We start from the raw sequence: 14,974 nt of genomic DNA, 5'->3' as shown, positions 1-14,974 counted from the left end.
TGGGGTGGGAGCAGCCAAAGCGCGAAAGCCCTGCTTGCGCTAGAGGTGAGTTGTGTGCTCAGTGAGCCAGGCTAAAACCGGCCACGTTGCCGTAACGCACAGCCAGACTCAGATGCCACTGTCAGGATCTAGTACCAGCATTTAAGGCTATTTCCCTGTGAAAGATGGTCGCTCTGCACAGAACCGCTCAGCTGAGGCTTGTGCTAGAAACCAAGCACACATCTCCCTTCTAATAGCTAAGCAGTGCCCATGACCGGGCCGTGCTCACAGCCCATTAACAACACAAGGTTTACTCAGAAAACTTTATTGTATCAAAATCCCAGGTTACAAAAGTGCAAAGAAGAGTTGCTCTAGGCTCTGCGCCTGCCAAACACAGGGGAGAGCAGGGCCAGGAGCCAGCAGCCAACGCCTTGGTGGGAGTCAGCCATTTTCTAGCAAATGTGGCCTTGTACTGCAATGCACTGTTGTACCGTTAGCAAGCAGGCTCTGACGTGCCAAGATGCTGGCAGGGGCAGCTCTGTGAGGGAACACGCTTTGTGGGCAGCACGTGCCTCTGCCATTACCAAAGCACATGGTCAAATGCTCCCTGTGACTAGGAAGCAGGAGGACAGTAGCACAAAGCCCATCTCCTCCCCTGGCCAGCCCTAAGACACACTCTAGCCGCATCACAAGTGACATCCCAGTGCAGTGCTGGAGAGGGGACAGCCTCTCACGCACTTCCTTCCTGGGTGCTGCATCCTCATCTCGTTTAAGAACTGAGCATGTGGGATAAGACACTTTGACTTAACCAGAAACCGCGTGAAGTGACTCTTAACAAGCTACCGAGGGGGAAATTCCTTCCCTGATCATCATCTTCCTAGGCCGTTACCATGTGCCTTCCTGCTCTGTGCAGTCACAGTTCCCCGGCGGTGTGCTGACGCTAGCTCTATCCGTTGCCAGTCAGGAGCCGGACCAACACACCTATGAGCAGAACAGCGACGGCTGCAGCAGCAACCAGCACCCGGCGGAGGATGAGGGCTCTCCCTGCCACAGGAGGGGCAAAGGAGACAGCAGGCTCCTCCTGCACAATGAGCTGGTGATCAGGTTGCCTCTCCTCTCCCTCAGTGCAGTCGGGTAAGACCACGGTGCCGTCGGGTAAGGCCTCGGCGTTCACAGCGTCTGCATCAACAGAGACAGAGAGAGGTGAGTGCTTCAGGGAAGCCAAGCTGCAGAGCCAGGAGATCCCAGCCTTATATTGCACAAGCACTAGTGACAGTCCTGAGGGTCCCTTCCCAAGGCTCAAGGACACCGGAACAGGCAGCAGTAAAGTGGCACGTGTTCCCTGGTAATGCAGATAGTGGCAGTCCCAGCTCTTCCCCGGAGCAGCCAGGGTAGCAACAGGGGACAGGTATCTTGTACCCCCCATTACTGACTGCAGCAGAAATGCCACACTGGTCTGGGACCAGCACAAGACACTGTGCTCTTTCCAGCTGTCTGGGCCTGCAGGACAGAACTGCTGCCGTGACTGTGAAGGAAAGGAAGGGCTGGGTGGAGAACTTGGGCTCCCTCCCTGTTATCAGGCCTGGTTACGTACCAAGAACAGATGTTTTGTTAGCAGCTGTGCCATTGGAGTTCACATCTTCCAGTTGTTTTTTCAATCCAGCTCGGATTTGAGCCTAAAAACACACAGAAGAGTTGCTCTCCTTGGAGCAGGGATGTCCTGCCCAGCCAAGCAAACCTCTGCCTCCTTCCTCTATCTTCCCAAAGCAAGCATGCTCAGCACCAAATCGTTCCTGTGCTACAGCAGAGGGACAGATCTTGTTTTGCTCCTGTCTCCCCACAAATGGCTGCATTGTACCAGGACAGGAACTGGCCTAACACCTTTTAAGAGCTACTTGAGGGAAACACAAGTCTTACCTCTTCTGCAGCTTTCTTCCAGTCCATGCGCATGACAAAGGTTGAGAAGGAAAGGGCTTGCAAAGAAATGCAAATACTCATCCCCACCCACAGACCTGCAACAACAGAGAGTTACTTTAGTGAGGGCTTTAGGAAACCCTGCTTTTGTCAGTGACTGCCAAAATACCCAAGGACTTTGGTGGGGTCAGAACTCTGCTCAGTCTAACCCAGGCTCGATCTGCGAGCTGCCCCGAGAGGCAGTGCGAGGAAACAGCTCCCGGGTAAGCTCTATGCTGGGAGCAAGCCTGGATTTACCGGGCCATCTTGGGAACTCTGCCACTGAGCTCACTCACAGCAAATGCATCAGACCTGGGTCCCGTTACCACCAAAGGGAGAGTGTCCCAAGTCTGGCGTTAATTACAGTCACCGCAGACTAAGCCCCTTTTCTCTGCAGTTAAATCGCACAGGCTTCGAAGCGGCAGAAATTTGGCAGAGAATGTTTCCTAAGGTGCTGGACTTCTACCTCTGTTCATGCTCTGGAGCTGAGATGCTGCCATTCACCCACATCTCCATTTGATGGGGGCTACCCAGAGCCCGCCTCAGCTAAACAACTCAGCGTGCAATTCAGCCCTGCCAAACCCGAAGGAGGATCCACGCACGAGCCCCAGGACCGAGCCTCTGCCCAAGGCCACAGGGTTTGGCCCAGCAGGAGCAGTGCTGGCAGCTCACACAAAGCCAGACCCCCAACACCAAGCAGAGGACAAACGTACCTAACACCCCCATCTTAGCTGCAAACATCAGCGAGATGCCGATGGGCAGGCCGATGGCATAATAGCCGATAGCGTTGGCGATAGCACCCATCTTCTGTTTCCCTGCGCCCCTCAGCACACCGCCACAGGTCGCCTAAGGAAAGCAGGCAGAGGAATCAACATGCGGGACAGCATTTACCATGGCTGGTACCACTAGAGGAGCTCAGGGTATGGCACAGCCCTGGAAATAGGGGAGCCCACTGTCCCACAGAGCTGAGAGGGACCAAGGCTACATCTCAAAGAACATGGTTTAAAGTTCCTCTTGTTTAGCCACTGACTTAAGTGCATAAAGTGGAGCTGTCTGCAGACGTACAGAGAGGTGTGCCAGCAGACTGTAGGGCCTTCCACGCTGCCTGGTCACTCTCCCTGGAACAGGACAGGAGAAAACAGCCTGAAATTATCATCTAATAGGCTGTATGAGCACTGCTACTGTGCTGTGGGTACGTGACATCCCTAAAGATCCAGCTGCTTGCTTGCGTTGCTCTGACAAACTAGTAGAAAACTGAAGTCTTGGCAGGGGGAGGAGAGGGAGAACTGGGTTTTTGTGCAGTAATGCCAACTGGCAGCTACAAGAACAGAGGGGACGTTGAAGCTGAAGCTATGGCTAATGCAAGCAACTGCTTTGGCGGTTTTTCAGGTTGCTTCTCTGAATCATTTTAACGGATTAAGAGCAAAAGATAGCTCTGCACTCTCCATGACACCACAATCTGCAGAGAGGAATCGCTCCGCATCCTGGAATACTCACTGCTGCTGCATCAAATAAGTGGAATGGAGCAAAGATCAACATCACTTTGGACACCAAGGTAACGATCTCCCTGTTGGGAAAATGTATGTGCTGGTCAGGGAAAGTAGGGCAGCCTGGCCCAAAGGTTCTCACACATCACCCTTGGCCAGCTGGGAAAGCCTGATCCCAGCCTGCTGGACCTGCAGCTTGGAGTGCGTGCGGTTTGGGTGCTGCCACAGTGTCATCCCAGCCAGCAGCATCCATGCTGCCCAGCAACACAAGGCAATGGGGAGGAACCTTTGGGGAACATTTGCCAGATGGAGGTTATGACCTCCACCTACCAGCTGCCTGTGAGCTGTGCCTGGGACATTAGATATCAGGCCTTCCAAGAAAGTAATTGCGCTTAAAAGAAAGCAGTCAACCCACTTGTCGCTGGTGAAGATGTAGCCCACTATATCCTTTAGGACTCCCAGTAATGTTGCAACCACTACAGCAAACACTCCTGAAAGAAAAAGCAATAGTCAAACAGCTTGCCTCAGAAAGGAGCAGGATGTACTGCCTATCCCAGGCCCAGCTCTTGGGGGTGCTGTGTTATGGGGTTTGGACTTGGCTCACCTCCAAATGTTACTGCAGTAGAGGACAAGTCAGTTCTCCCCAAGTCAGTTTTCCCCATTTCCTCCCCCAAATACTCCCTCCACCTTCTGGAGCTGCAGGACAGAATGCTAAATTGCATTTTTAGCTATTAAAGCCTTTTCACCAGGCTCTTAACAGAGAATAGGAACTGCCAGAGTCCCACCTTCGCCATTTGAGGGTCCAAACAAGTGGGTCTTGGCTGCTGGAGGTTCCCCAGCCCTGTGAACCCTTTGCTGATAACTGCCCTTTATTCCCCTCCGCAGGGGCCTGGACTGACCTGAGCACAGCAGGGCAGTGATGCAGGAGGTCTTGGCTTGCACTGCATCCCCCGATCCCAAGGCATTGCCCACTCGGACGCTTGTGGCCACGCTGAAGCCTAGGGGCACCTGAGTAGCAGGAGACAATGAGGAGGTGGGTGGCAGCAGAGACTGCAACAATTTGTCTCTTCCCGGGTAGAGAATTAGGGGCAAAGTGTTGTCACTAACACCTAGTCCCAGGCTACTGTCTGCAGCTACAAGCTATTGCCTGCCCCATGGGCATAAAGTCTTTTTGGATGCATCAGAGGAGGCTGACAAGTAGCCATATAGCCATACCCAGGAACACAAGGGTGCTAATGTAAGCACAGTCTGGGTATCCTCTCAGCAGGTGTTTGCAGGCTGCAGTAAGGGATGTCACATCTGCAGCACACCTCTGGATGTGCAGCTGCACAGCAGGCCGGAGAGTCATTGCTGGCCTGGTACCAGGTTCTGCTTCCCACCCCTGCTTCCCTCCTGAGCCAGTCCCAGCTCAACACATGCAGCCCTTACCATATATGCTGCACAGGAGAGCTCGTAGATCACAGACTGGGCACCCAGCTCCACCACACTGAGCAGCCCTGGAAGAGATTTATCACTTCATTAGGTCAGAATTAAAACTCCTTTGCTGGCAAGGAGGCAGCAGCTACGGGGCTCCCGTTTAATGGATGCGGCATCCTGCTGAACCAGCCCTGTGTGCAAGGGGCTGCTGGCAGGAGGTGCTCTGGGGGCACAGCAGAGAGGCAGCCACCAAGGCAGGCGTGACTGGAAGATGCTCTGTTGAGTCAGTGGAAAGGAGAGAATTTGGACTCACCTGCCAGGAAGCTCCCGATCTCAAAGGTCCACCACTCAATACACATCATGAGCATGCTGGGCACAGCCAGATGGATAAAGGAACCCCAGTCCTGGAGGCAGTCCTTGGTCCAGCCTGCAATGAGGAGGTGAAGCAGAATGAACGCACTCTCCCTCTCTCCCCCAGAAGGGGAGACACATGCTCTTCTGGATGCTCTCTCTGAGGACAGCAACCACAAGCCACAGCTCCCAGAACATCAGTCTAGTCTTCCCATAAGGCAGTGTGTCCCTGAGCCAGGGCAAAGAGAATGGACTTGGGGTTACAGTCATGGGCTTGGGCTCAGGGCTACAGTTTCTCCCCGTGCTAAGGGAATTATAATCCCTGTATCACACCTACAGCCTGAGTCCTGGTGACAGTGCCAAATCCCCAGGGCCAGACAGCAGTATTTTAAAAGGATTAAGCTATGAACAGTACCTCCCCAGGTCTCCACATGGATCTTCTTCCACCACACGTAAAGGAAGAGGAGAATGGCCTGGGTGTACTGAGAAACAGTGTTGGCCCAGGCAGAGCCCCTGGTGAGAAACATGGGCAAGTTACAACCGACATCCTTCCCAAGCTCAACTCCAACAGAAGAGACCTGGTGGCACCCACAGGAGCCTTGTGGCAGCTCTGGGAAAGAGGCAGATGCACAGGGCTTTGCTGCCTCTTGGGTCATGAGCCAGGCCTGCACATGCACGTCTTCCCCCAGCCTTCTCTTTCCAGGCTGGTTGGCTGGGGGCAGAGGGCTGCAGAACTGGGCACCCAAGACACCCTCCCACAGCCCTGAGCAAACCCTTTCACCTAGGGAGAGGCTGCCACCACCTCTGCTGACACTTACACCATGCCCAGCTTCAGTGCATACAGAAAGATGGCATTCATGGCCACGTTGAGGATGTTGGCTGCAATACCCGTAATCACTTGAGGCAAAATGATCGCCTGGAAGCCAAAGACAGACTTTGGAGTTTGCTCTCCCAGCATTGCCCGAACCCACAGCCAGCACAGACCCTTGTCAACGTCCAGTGAACGCTGGGGAGATGATTCGCAATGCCCAAGGAGAAAGCCAAAAGGATGGCTCCTGGTCCAGGTGAAGCAGAATTGTGTTAGACAGGCGGAAAGCAGCATGCAGGGCTCAAAAGCTAGAGTGATCAACTCAGTGCAGAGAATTAGGAGGCAGCAACGGGGAGACTGTAGCAACCCAAGGCTGGTCCCCATGGCTTCTCCCTGCTCTGCAGGGCTGGCTGAAGACTACAGATCAGACATTTCTCAGCCCAGCGCTCCCCAGGACAGAGTGAACTTAGATCACCAACCTTATCTATGTCCCCAGGAATACCTTTAATCTGTGGCCCAGACCCAGTTGGTTACACAATACCTGACTTTGTAAATATCTTGTCTGCAGCTGGTACAGAAACGCCGCCTGCAAAAGTAAGGATTCATTTCATCAGCACTGCCGCACACTATCCAGGCAGTCTGGAAACTCTCCCCACTGCCCCACGCGAGAGAGGAACCCTGGTGCCGCTACGGTTCAACAGCCAGCTACAATTTAACACTCATGGATAAATCCTTTCCTCAGCTCCTCCCGCCACCTTGTCAAGATGCCACAGCCAGGCGTGTTGCAACAATACATGGGGCTTGTGGTCTGTTTTAAGCTCGGTGGCTGCTGGCACTGCTGCACCCCCAAGCCAGGAATAAAAAAAAGGCAAACCACAAAGCAGCTTCCCTTGCTGGGCCCTGAAGAGAATCTCTGCCTTGCAGAGCAGCACGGTCCCTCCCCTTGGCTGGACACTAACCCTCTCCATTCCCACCACGATGAGAGATCGCTCTCCAAACTGCAGATCTCCCAAGCTTCCCCATCAGCACAGAGCCTGTGAGACTTGGAAGAAAGCGATAACCTCCAGACACTTGTTTTCTAGGGGTACTGCTCCCTGTCTTAGGGCAGACTCTTCAGAAAGACAAAGTAACTAGCCAAGAACGAGCTGGCTTCGAGTGTGTGCTAATAGCAACCTGCAGCCTTTATCTCTGAGCTAAGAGCAAGCCGTGAAGCCCCTGGTTCCAATGTCTGTAGACAGTTACTTATTGTGCAGAGATGGGGCCTGCAGTAAAAGCCTTTGCACAGTGAGATGAAACAGTGCATGTTTGCTAGTCCAACAGCCACTGGCCAGTGCACAGCTGTTAAGGCCTAAGATCAAGGGACCCATTGTAAAACTCTCAATCATGCTGCCCTGTGATCCACAGAGCAAAGACCCTCCTTCTTTCCCCCAAACGTTACTGAGGGATATAAAGCTTGTAATAGCTTTAGCAGCAACTTACAGGAAGAGCTGGGATAAAGATCATCACGTAGAGCTGCGTTAACCTGGAAAGAAAGTTGTTGCCCCAGTTAATAATACAGGAAAGCAAGAGCCAAACCAAGCAAGGTTGCACTCAAACTCTGCAGGGCCTTGACTTCAACACTACGCAGCAATCCAACTGCAGCCAAATGCCAGCCCAGAAGGGTGGAGGAGATAAAGCAGCCATTGCCACCCTTATCTGCAGCAAGCTTGAATGGCAATGGGCAATCCCTGCAGTCCTCTTCCTACAGATGACACAGACAGAGGCTCCAGTGGTGTCTCAGCTCCCAGGCATGCTGACCTGGGGCCCTAAACGTTCCCAGAGAAGGTTCAGGGGCCCCTAGACCCATAATCTTGGTTTCTGATGGCCCTGCTGGCAAGCAAGATCCCAGAGTTCACCCCCCCCAGAGCCTTAGAAAGGCCTGTCTGAACCAGAGTCTTCAGAGCCTGGAGGGCTGACACCTGACACACTGCAGACCGGAGAGGGGCCAGACTTGATCTCACCCCTGACCTGGAGACCTCAGGGTCCTGTTGGATGAGCAGGAGCATCCGCTCGGTGTTGATGAAGATTGCCCAGCAAGGGAAGCAGCACAGCAGCAGGATGAGGATCCCCCGCTGCAGGATGGTGCCCACCTGCTTCAGGTTCTTGCCACCATAGGTCTGAGTGGAGAGACAGCACCAAGGTGAGAGTTAAGGCTGGGGGGAATGGATCTGGGCAGACGCTCTGGTCCAGAGGCAGTGACAGACCTATTAAACGCAGTTTCTTCCCTCACTCCCAGCAGCAGCTAGCACTGGGCTGATTAGATTTAACTGGACCTCAGCTGGGATGCACATCCCTTTGCTACCCAGGCATGACCAGTGCTCCTTGGGGAGTCTGGCTCAGCCGCACCCCTTCCTAGTCCGTGCCCCTCCTGCCCCACATGGGGAGGGCAGCCGCCGGACCGTGCGTGTGGAGCCGCAGGCTGGCTGGAAGCTGCCATCCTCCCACCTTCTGTGCCCAGGTTACCCTGCACAGGAGGGGAGGCACCACCACATTGAACCCACCCTAGGCGCAAAACAGCGGGAGCAGCTACTGACCTGGGACATCAGCGTGTCGCATGCTGAGGCTAACCCAGACCCGATGGAGATGCCTGTCACGTTGATAACCTGGAGGAGAGAGGTAAGAGGCTGTGAGGGAGGGTCACAGGCGTTCTGGCCCAAAGCACTGTGTCCCTCCCAGTTGGGTGGGGAGACACTTCCGTTGTGAGTTTTGGGAAGTTTCCAGACCTTCTCTGCTTCTCAGAATAACACATAAATGTTATCCAAATAGCCTCTTCCCTCTTCTGCTGTGGGAAAGGATCCTCCAGCAAAGGCCAAATATCTAAAAGACCACTAACAGTGCTACTCCTAGCCACAGGTGCACGCCTAGGTCTGGCAGGTCCAAAGAGCTGGGTCACAGGCTCAAGCTCCCTGCCCAGCTGCTGGCCTTGCACTGGCACAATCATTCACTGCTCAGTCCCACATCTCCTGGCTGTGCTCTGGGCAAAAGCAATTTGGTAGATGCAGTGTCAGTGCTGCATCAGGCTGTGCTTAAACATGGGGTTCTCAGGTAAGCATTCCTCCACGAATGTTTTTCATTTTTGAGGGGAGCACACAATTTGTATGCTTTAAATCAGAGAAGAAAAAGTAATACTTACAGACACAGCCAGTGTCACAGCATCCAGCTCAGCTTTCCCCAGATGGCCACAGAATATGGAGCTGACCACGTTGATCAGGAAACTCAGCAGCTGGGCTACAAACTAGGATGGAAGAAGGAGACCGTGATGTAAGTGCTGATTGCACCTTGACAAGTACCACCTCATCCCAGGAGTCGGGCTGTGAACAGTCCAAGTTTCCTGGTGCTACAGCAGCGTCTTGAGGCCAGGGCTCTGCTGTCCTAGGAACAGGTCCCTGTAGCAAGAGGCACTCCCTGTCTGCCTGCCCCATTGCAGCAAACGCTGCCTGGGGCAGACAAGGCAGTGCTCGGCCTCTCAGATGCTCCAGGTGTCTTTCTCTGTCTCCTAAAGCTGTCCTCTGCCTGCCCTGTGGAATTTAGGCATTACACAGTCGATCTGCTAGATGACTTTGTTTTACATGGGGTTTAACAGATCCGCTACAAATCCTCTTTTCCAGTAAGAAAGCAGTGTAGAGTGCAAAAAACCCCCAATGTTCTTTTACCCTTATATGTATCTGAGTTATTGCTATGCTAAGGGGAAAACTCTTCTCCCCAAACCACGCTGTCCCCTCCTCCCGGAGAAATGCTAAGTCCAGCTTGCTTGTTCCTAGCCAAGGGCTATAGAAAAGGCTAAAGACACTGTAGTGGAGATTGCACTCAAGACCTTTTTTTCCCTTGGCAGGGGGGCAGCCCCTCCGCAGGTATCCAAGGCACAGGGTCATGGCAGAGCAAGAACCAGTCGGTAGGAGCTAGAGGCGTTTATGCCCTGCTGACTGGTGGGACTAGCCGGGAACCATGCCCAGTGTTTGCTCCCACTGCTTTCCTCCCAGCGGTTTGCAAGCTGGGAGCCCGCCGCTGCTGGAGTACCACCTCCTGCGAGGCTGGAGGAAGAGCGGAGCAAAGCTGGCTCTTCTCCAGACCTCCCACTGCTGCCTGCAGATGCCTCCTCCTCTCGGGCCCAGGCACGTTCAGCCGGCTGTGAGTAATCCCCACAGGAGGGGTCTGTACCTCCACGGTTGTTCCCGCACAGGAATTGACACGAAATGAGCATTTACTGATGACAGCTACACCTGGAAGGCAGCTTTAGGTTTAGTTTTGAGGTTATCTGAGCATATGGAGAAGTATACTGAACTGAATGTAGAACCGTGGCGGGGACTGGGCTGGGGCTGAGGTCTTCAGCTACAGAAAGAGAAACCAGACTTTACTTCCTCTGCTGTCTGATCACGGCAGGTTAGTGCTCTGATGTCAGAGAGGAGGTCTCAGAAAAATGCTTCAGTTGGTACTTCTTTACCAGATGGAGTAGAAGAGTCAAGTCAGGAAACTTAATGTTTGATGGGTTTAGACCAGGGCCCGTTTCTGACTGTGGCGGTGCCTGTTTCGCCGGGCTGCAGGAGCCTCTGCACCGAGGGGGAGCCTGGATGTGCTGCGCAGTCCGGCCCCGGCTACACAGAGATGGGAAAGGGGAAGGGTTTGCCTTCTGGCAGATGAACCTCAGTCCACAAAGGATTCGAGGAGAGCCCGCCTTAGGGTACCTTAGTGCTCAGCATCTTTTGGGAGGCCTGGCCAAAGAGCAGACGTCAAGCCCAGTGACTTGCCTAAGGTCACATGAGGGTAACGTGGCAGAACCAGGGCCTGCAGGCAGGTTTTGCTGAGCAGTTTAAACAGCTTAACACCCCTCTCCCCCCGCCAAATCCACTGTTCTTCTTCTAAAGCCACGTTCACAGGTCCTGCCAGAGCCAATGTTGACTCAATTGATTAAGCTGAACAGCAACAGGAACTCCTGTGACAAAGACTAAATTAGGGAATAAGAGTGCATTGAGTCTAGCTGGGCCTTAAGTAAATTAGCTAGCAGGTAAAGACGAGCACAAAGGCATTTTGGAAGAGCAGGGAGCTGAGACAGCATGGGCCTGCAAGGGGCGGAGAAACCTCAGGACCCTGGAGCCGTTTAGGTTATCAAGGAAGAAAAACATCTCTCTGCCCCCGTCACCGCGAAAGCCGCAGGGAGCTCGGCTGGGGCTAAGCCAGCCGCGTTTGAGCCTGGCCCGGCCGGCAGCACTGCCTCGAAAGCTGCCGCCTCCCGGGGAGGCCGCGCTGGCGGCACGGTGCCAGGCTCCGCGGTGCGACCCCCGGGGCCGCGGCGCCTCGCCTCACCCCCGCGCGGCGACCGTTACCCCCCCGCGCGGCGACCGTTACCTCCGCGCGGCGGCCGTTACCTCCGCGCGCGGCGACCGTTACCCCCCCGCGCGGCGACCGTTACCCGCGCGCCCCCCGTCAGGGAGGCGACCCTTCCCGCGGCAGGGATGGCGCCGTCCCACCGCGACGGCTCCCGGCGCCGGTTTCGCGCAGCGCCTCCCTCCCCCCGCCTCCCACGTCCCCTCCCGACCTCCCCGGTGAGGGAGCCCCCGGCTCTCACCACGGGCCCCGCCAGCCGGGCCAGCTCGCGGCTCTCGCGCCGGGCGCCGGCGGGCAGGAGGCGCCGGGCGCCCCGCAGGCACCGCGCCGCCGCCGCCGCCGCCATGGGCCACGCCGCCGCCACGGCCGCCGCCCGCCTTATGGGCACGGCCGGGGCCGCCCCGCCGCCTCCCCGCCCCCGGCGGCCGGGCTGAGGCCGCGGGGCTGCTGCCTGGGGGCGGACCGGCTGGCCCGGCGCGGGGGGGCGAGGGGCAGGGCCCCCCATGCGGTGGGTAGGGGCCGAGGAGCCTCCGTGCGGGGCCGGGACCGGCGGTTGTCCCCATCCAGCGTTGTGGCTCTTGGGGACCGCTCCGTGCGGGGCCGGCACCCCCATGCGTTGGCCGGGTGCTGCGGGGGGTGTCGGGGACCGGGACCCCCTGCCCCCGCGTCCTGGCTGGGGACGGGGACCCTGCCGCTCGGGGCCAGGGCAGGCCCCCCCGGGTGCTGGCTGCGGGCCGGGTCCCCCTGCGCGGGGGCCGGGGGCTTGGGCTCTGCGGGGGTGGCGTGTCTGGAGGCCGCGCGGAGGGAGGATGGGGGTTCCCCCGCTAAAGTTTACCGGTTTAAAGGCAGGGGCTTCCCGCACGTCCCCCAGGGCCAAAGGGCCCTCCCCACTGCCACACGCATTAAGATGATGGTCTGGGCAGCTGCCTCTGGGCTGCCTCCACCACCCATCCCCAGGGACGCACCACGAACGGCCCCCAAGGGCCAGGGCGACCTCGGGCTCCCCCCTGCCCCAAACCAGGGATCGCCCGCCGAACGGGGCTCTCCTGTTGAGCCTGGAGGCGATGGGCAGGCTGGGGCTGAACCGCCTCGCCCTAGTGGGGTGCAAAGGTCCGAAGGGAGGCTGCCGGAGGTCAGCCGCCACCTCCGGGCCGGCATGCCCGTGTCCACGTTTGTCTGGCACCTGGCGATAAGGGGCCGCGCGAGAGCTTGGGTTGTTGTGGGAATGAAATCCTACCTAAGCGGTAAGGTGCTTAGAGTGGTAAGGTTGCTGTCGGAGTACCTGTAACCAAATCTGTTTCTAATGCATGGAAAATTACAGTGGAAAGCAAGGTTTGGCTTTGCAGCCGCTCAAATGACGCCTCGGTGTCCCACAGCTGTGATGTTACTGCTCAGGAATGTAAAGCCTCATTAATGGTTCACTTGCACTCTTGCCCTTTTGGATATAAAATGACATCAAGAAAAATTGCGTAGTAGCAGTGGTGAGGCATATCCGCACTGCTTTTATGTGCCTTGATGAAATCAGAGCGTCTCATGACAGGAGTGTCTGATCCTGCTGCAGTCTGGTCCCTGAGTTCCTGCTCGTTTTGGTAGTAGTCAAGGGGGAAACAGCATCTTGCAAAATTCACCTGAAGCTGTTTCTTCAAGAAATTCACATTTCTCAGTGAAGCCAGACAATTTCATTCTCAGAGCACCAAAACCTTTCCGTAAGTGGGGCAAGAACAAGGTAAAGATGGGAAGCTCAGTTGATGGTTTGGGAGCACATTTTAACTCTGGAACAGTTTTCTCTTCCTTAGGTGGCATTTACACCCCCGTGAGCCCCCCTCGGTGGTTCAGGTGACCCCGGTTTGCTTCGCAGCTGCCACAGGCCGAGTTCAGGTAAACACGTACCCAATCATCCCTCATCGGCACACGCTGACTTTGCTCCTTCCCGGTGGGGGAAAGGACCTTGGCTGCAGCAGACCATCCCCTTTCTGGTCTGGCCCCTAAGGGACAAAGTCGCTTGCAGAATGAAAATGCAGCGGGCCAATGTTTTCAGACACAGACACTTCCAGTCGGACATATCAATGTTTCAGACACCTGAGGCCTTTCTTGCCCTAAGTGCTCAGCACTTGCACCATCCAGTACACTCAGCTGCAGGTGGGACTGCTCAGCACCACTGAAAAAAAAAAGCTGAATGGAAAATTTCATGTCGATGTTAGACAGGCAGCATGCAAATCTCAGCTACAGCTTCGGGGGGTGGGGGGGGAACGGACTGAAGAAAAGAGGCTGATGTCACCTTGGTCTTGCGCTAGGCAAGAGGCAGCAGCACTCCAGCAGCTCACTGGAGTTTGAGTCTAACAGCACAGGGCCAAAACGGCTGGGGCTGCCCCTTCCCTCCGTGATCCTTCCCTTTGCCGCTTGCCCAGGCGCACGGCCGGCAGGGCAGCGGGGCGGCTTGGTGCGTGTCTGGGAGTTTATGCTGCCTGCGGGGTGGCACATTGCTGGCAGCTCTGAAGAAGTGGAAGTTGTTAGCCGTGAAAGATGTGCGTCCCGCCTGGTAGTCTGGCCGCTGTCGCCTGCCCGGCTACGTGATGGCCAGAGGGCTCCTGTGGCCGCCGTTATCTCGCACAGAGGCAGGAAGAGACGTGATAAGGCTCAGATTGGTGCCATTCACGGTCCTCAACAAGCAGCACAAGTGTGAGTGTCTTTGAAGTTTAGTTGTGATCCCGCTGAGATCAATACCCTGGCTTGGCAAAGAGGAGGGAGAGAATCAGCCAGAAACCTGGGGAAAAGGACTTTGGAAAGAATAAAAACCTGGCTCTTGGGAGAACCGTGACCTTCCAGTCCCAGGAGCCAGGTGCTGGGACTGGGCCCTGGAGATCCAAACATGCACAGACAGATGGTGATTGAAACCCATTTTCTTGCAGGGTTTTGTTGCTGCTATTTGAAATCAAAGGATTTGATTTCAGAGGGGCTATTTTGGGTGTCCGTGGTCACATGTGGCACTCAGTCCTGCAGGGAAATCTTTCTGGGAAGCAGCACAGGCTCCCCGGGACCAGGTCTGATGGATGCGCGGGGATATCCCGAGATCCCGCTGCAGAGCAGGGATGTTTTGTTGCAGGCACGACAGAGCTGGCGGTGCTTCAGCCTCCCTGTTCTTGGATGAGCGCCGGAGCTGCCAAGGGGGATGTGAGCCAGTGCGAGCTTGCACGGGGCACAGGCATGTCTGCTCCTTCCCTCTCGTGATGGGGCAAGGAGCTCGTCAGCTGCCCTGCGAGATTCGGCAGGGCTCATCTGCCAGAGCCCCCGGACAGATGGGGAGGGTCAAAGGTACTGCTAGCCTTGAACCAAGCTGCCCTCCTCCGTCCGGATGTTAACTATATTGCAACACCAGCTAGAAGAATTTGAAGGGTCAAATTCCTCCGGAGCCTACCATCGCTGGACTCCGTAGGTTAGACCTCCAATGAATTTGGAGCAGTGTTTTGGAAGCCCGATACCTTAACACAGCCCTGTTTAAAGGAGTTAATGTGTGACTGGCTATAAACCATCTGGAGCACACAGATGGCCTGCCCTGTTGGAGCTGGTTTCAACAGCTGGGGCCCAGTGCACTTCTCAGCGGTGCTGATGTAAATCCCGT

General features: G+C 55.8%; 2 protein-coding genes across 2 annotated transcripts in view; one reads left to right on the top strand and one right to left on the bottom strand.

Moving 5' to 3' along the window:
* Nucleotides 1-288: 288 nt before the first annotated feature.
* On the bottom strand, nucleotides 289-11,795 carry LOC112983987 (multidrug and toxin extrusion protein 2-like). Its single transcript, XM_064523175.1, has 17 exons — nucleotides 11,597-11,795; nucleotides 9,167-9,268; nucleotides 8,568-8,636; nucleotides 8,002-8,150; nucleotides 7,474-7,516; nucleotides 6,536-6,580; nucleotides 6,005-6,102; nucleotides 5,602-5,699; nucleotides 5,149-5,262; nucleotides 4,848-4,915; nucleotides 4,319-4,427; nucleotides 3,835-3,910; nucleotides 3,430-3,499; nucleotides 2,646-2,778; nucleotides 1,897-1,991; nucleotides 1,574-1,655; nucleotides 289-1,158 (listed from the first exon to the last, which is right to left on the bottom strand). Exons 1-17 carry the CDS (start codon nucleotides 11,699-11,701, stop codon nucleotides 926-928), a joined length of 1,689 nt encoding a protein of 562 aa, XP_064379245.1. The 5' UTR covers nucleotides 11,702-11,795; the 3' UTR covers nucleotides 289-925.
* NXN (nucleoredoxin) overlaps nucleotides 8,596-14,974 on the top strand; it is a 70,137-nt gene continuing 63,758 nt past the window's right edge. The window contains exon 1 of the mRNA XM_026101473.2: nucleotides 8,596-8,649. Coding sequence (XP_025957258.1) covers nucleotides 8,611-8,649 — 39 coding nt within the window. The 5' untranslated portion in view covers nucleotides 8,596-8,610. The remainder of the gene's footprint in view (nucleotides 8,650-14,974) is intronic.

Source organism: Dromaius novaehollandiae, chromosome 19, assembly GCF_036370855.1.
Source record: "Dromaius novaehollandiae isolate bDroNov1 chromosome 19, bDroNov1.hap1, whole genome shotgun sequence".
NCBI lineage: Eukaryota > Metazoa > Chordata > Aves > Casuariiformes > Dromaiidae > Dromaius > Dromaius novaehollandiae.
The sequence above is the reverse complement of the archived record's forward strand: the minus strand, read 5'-3'. Positions and strand labels throughout refer to the sequence as shown.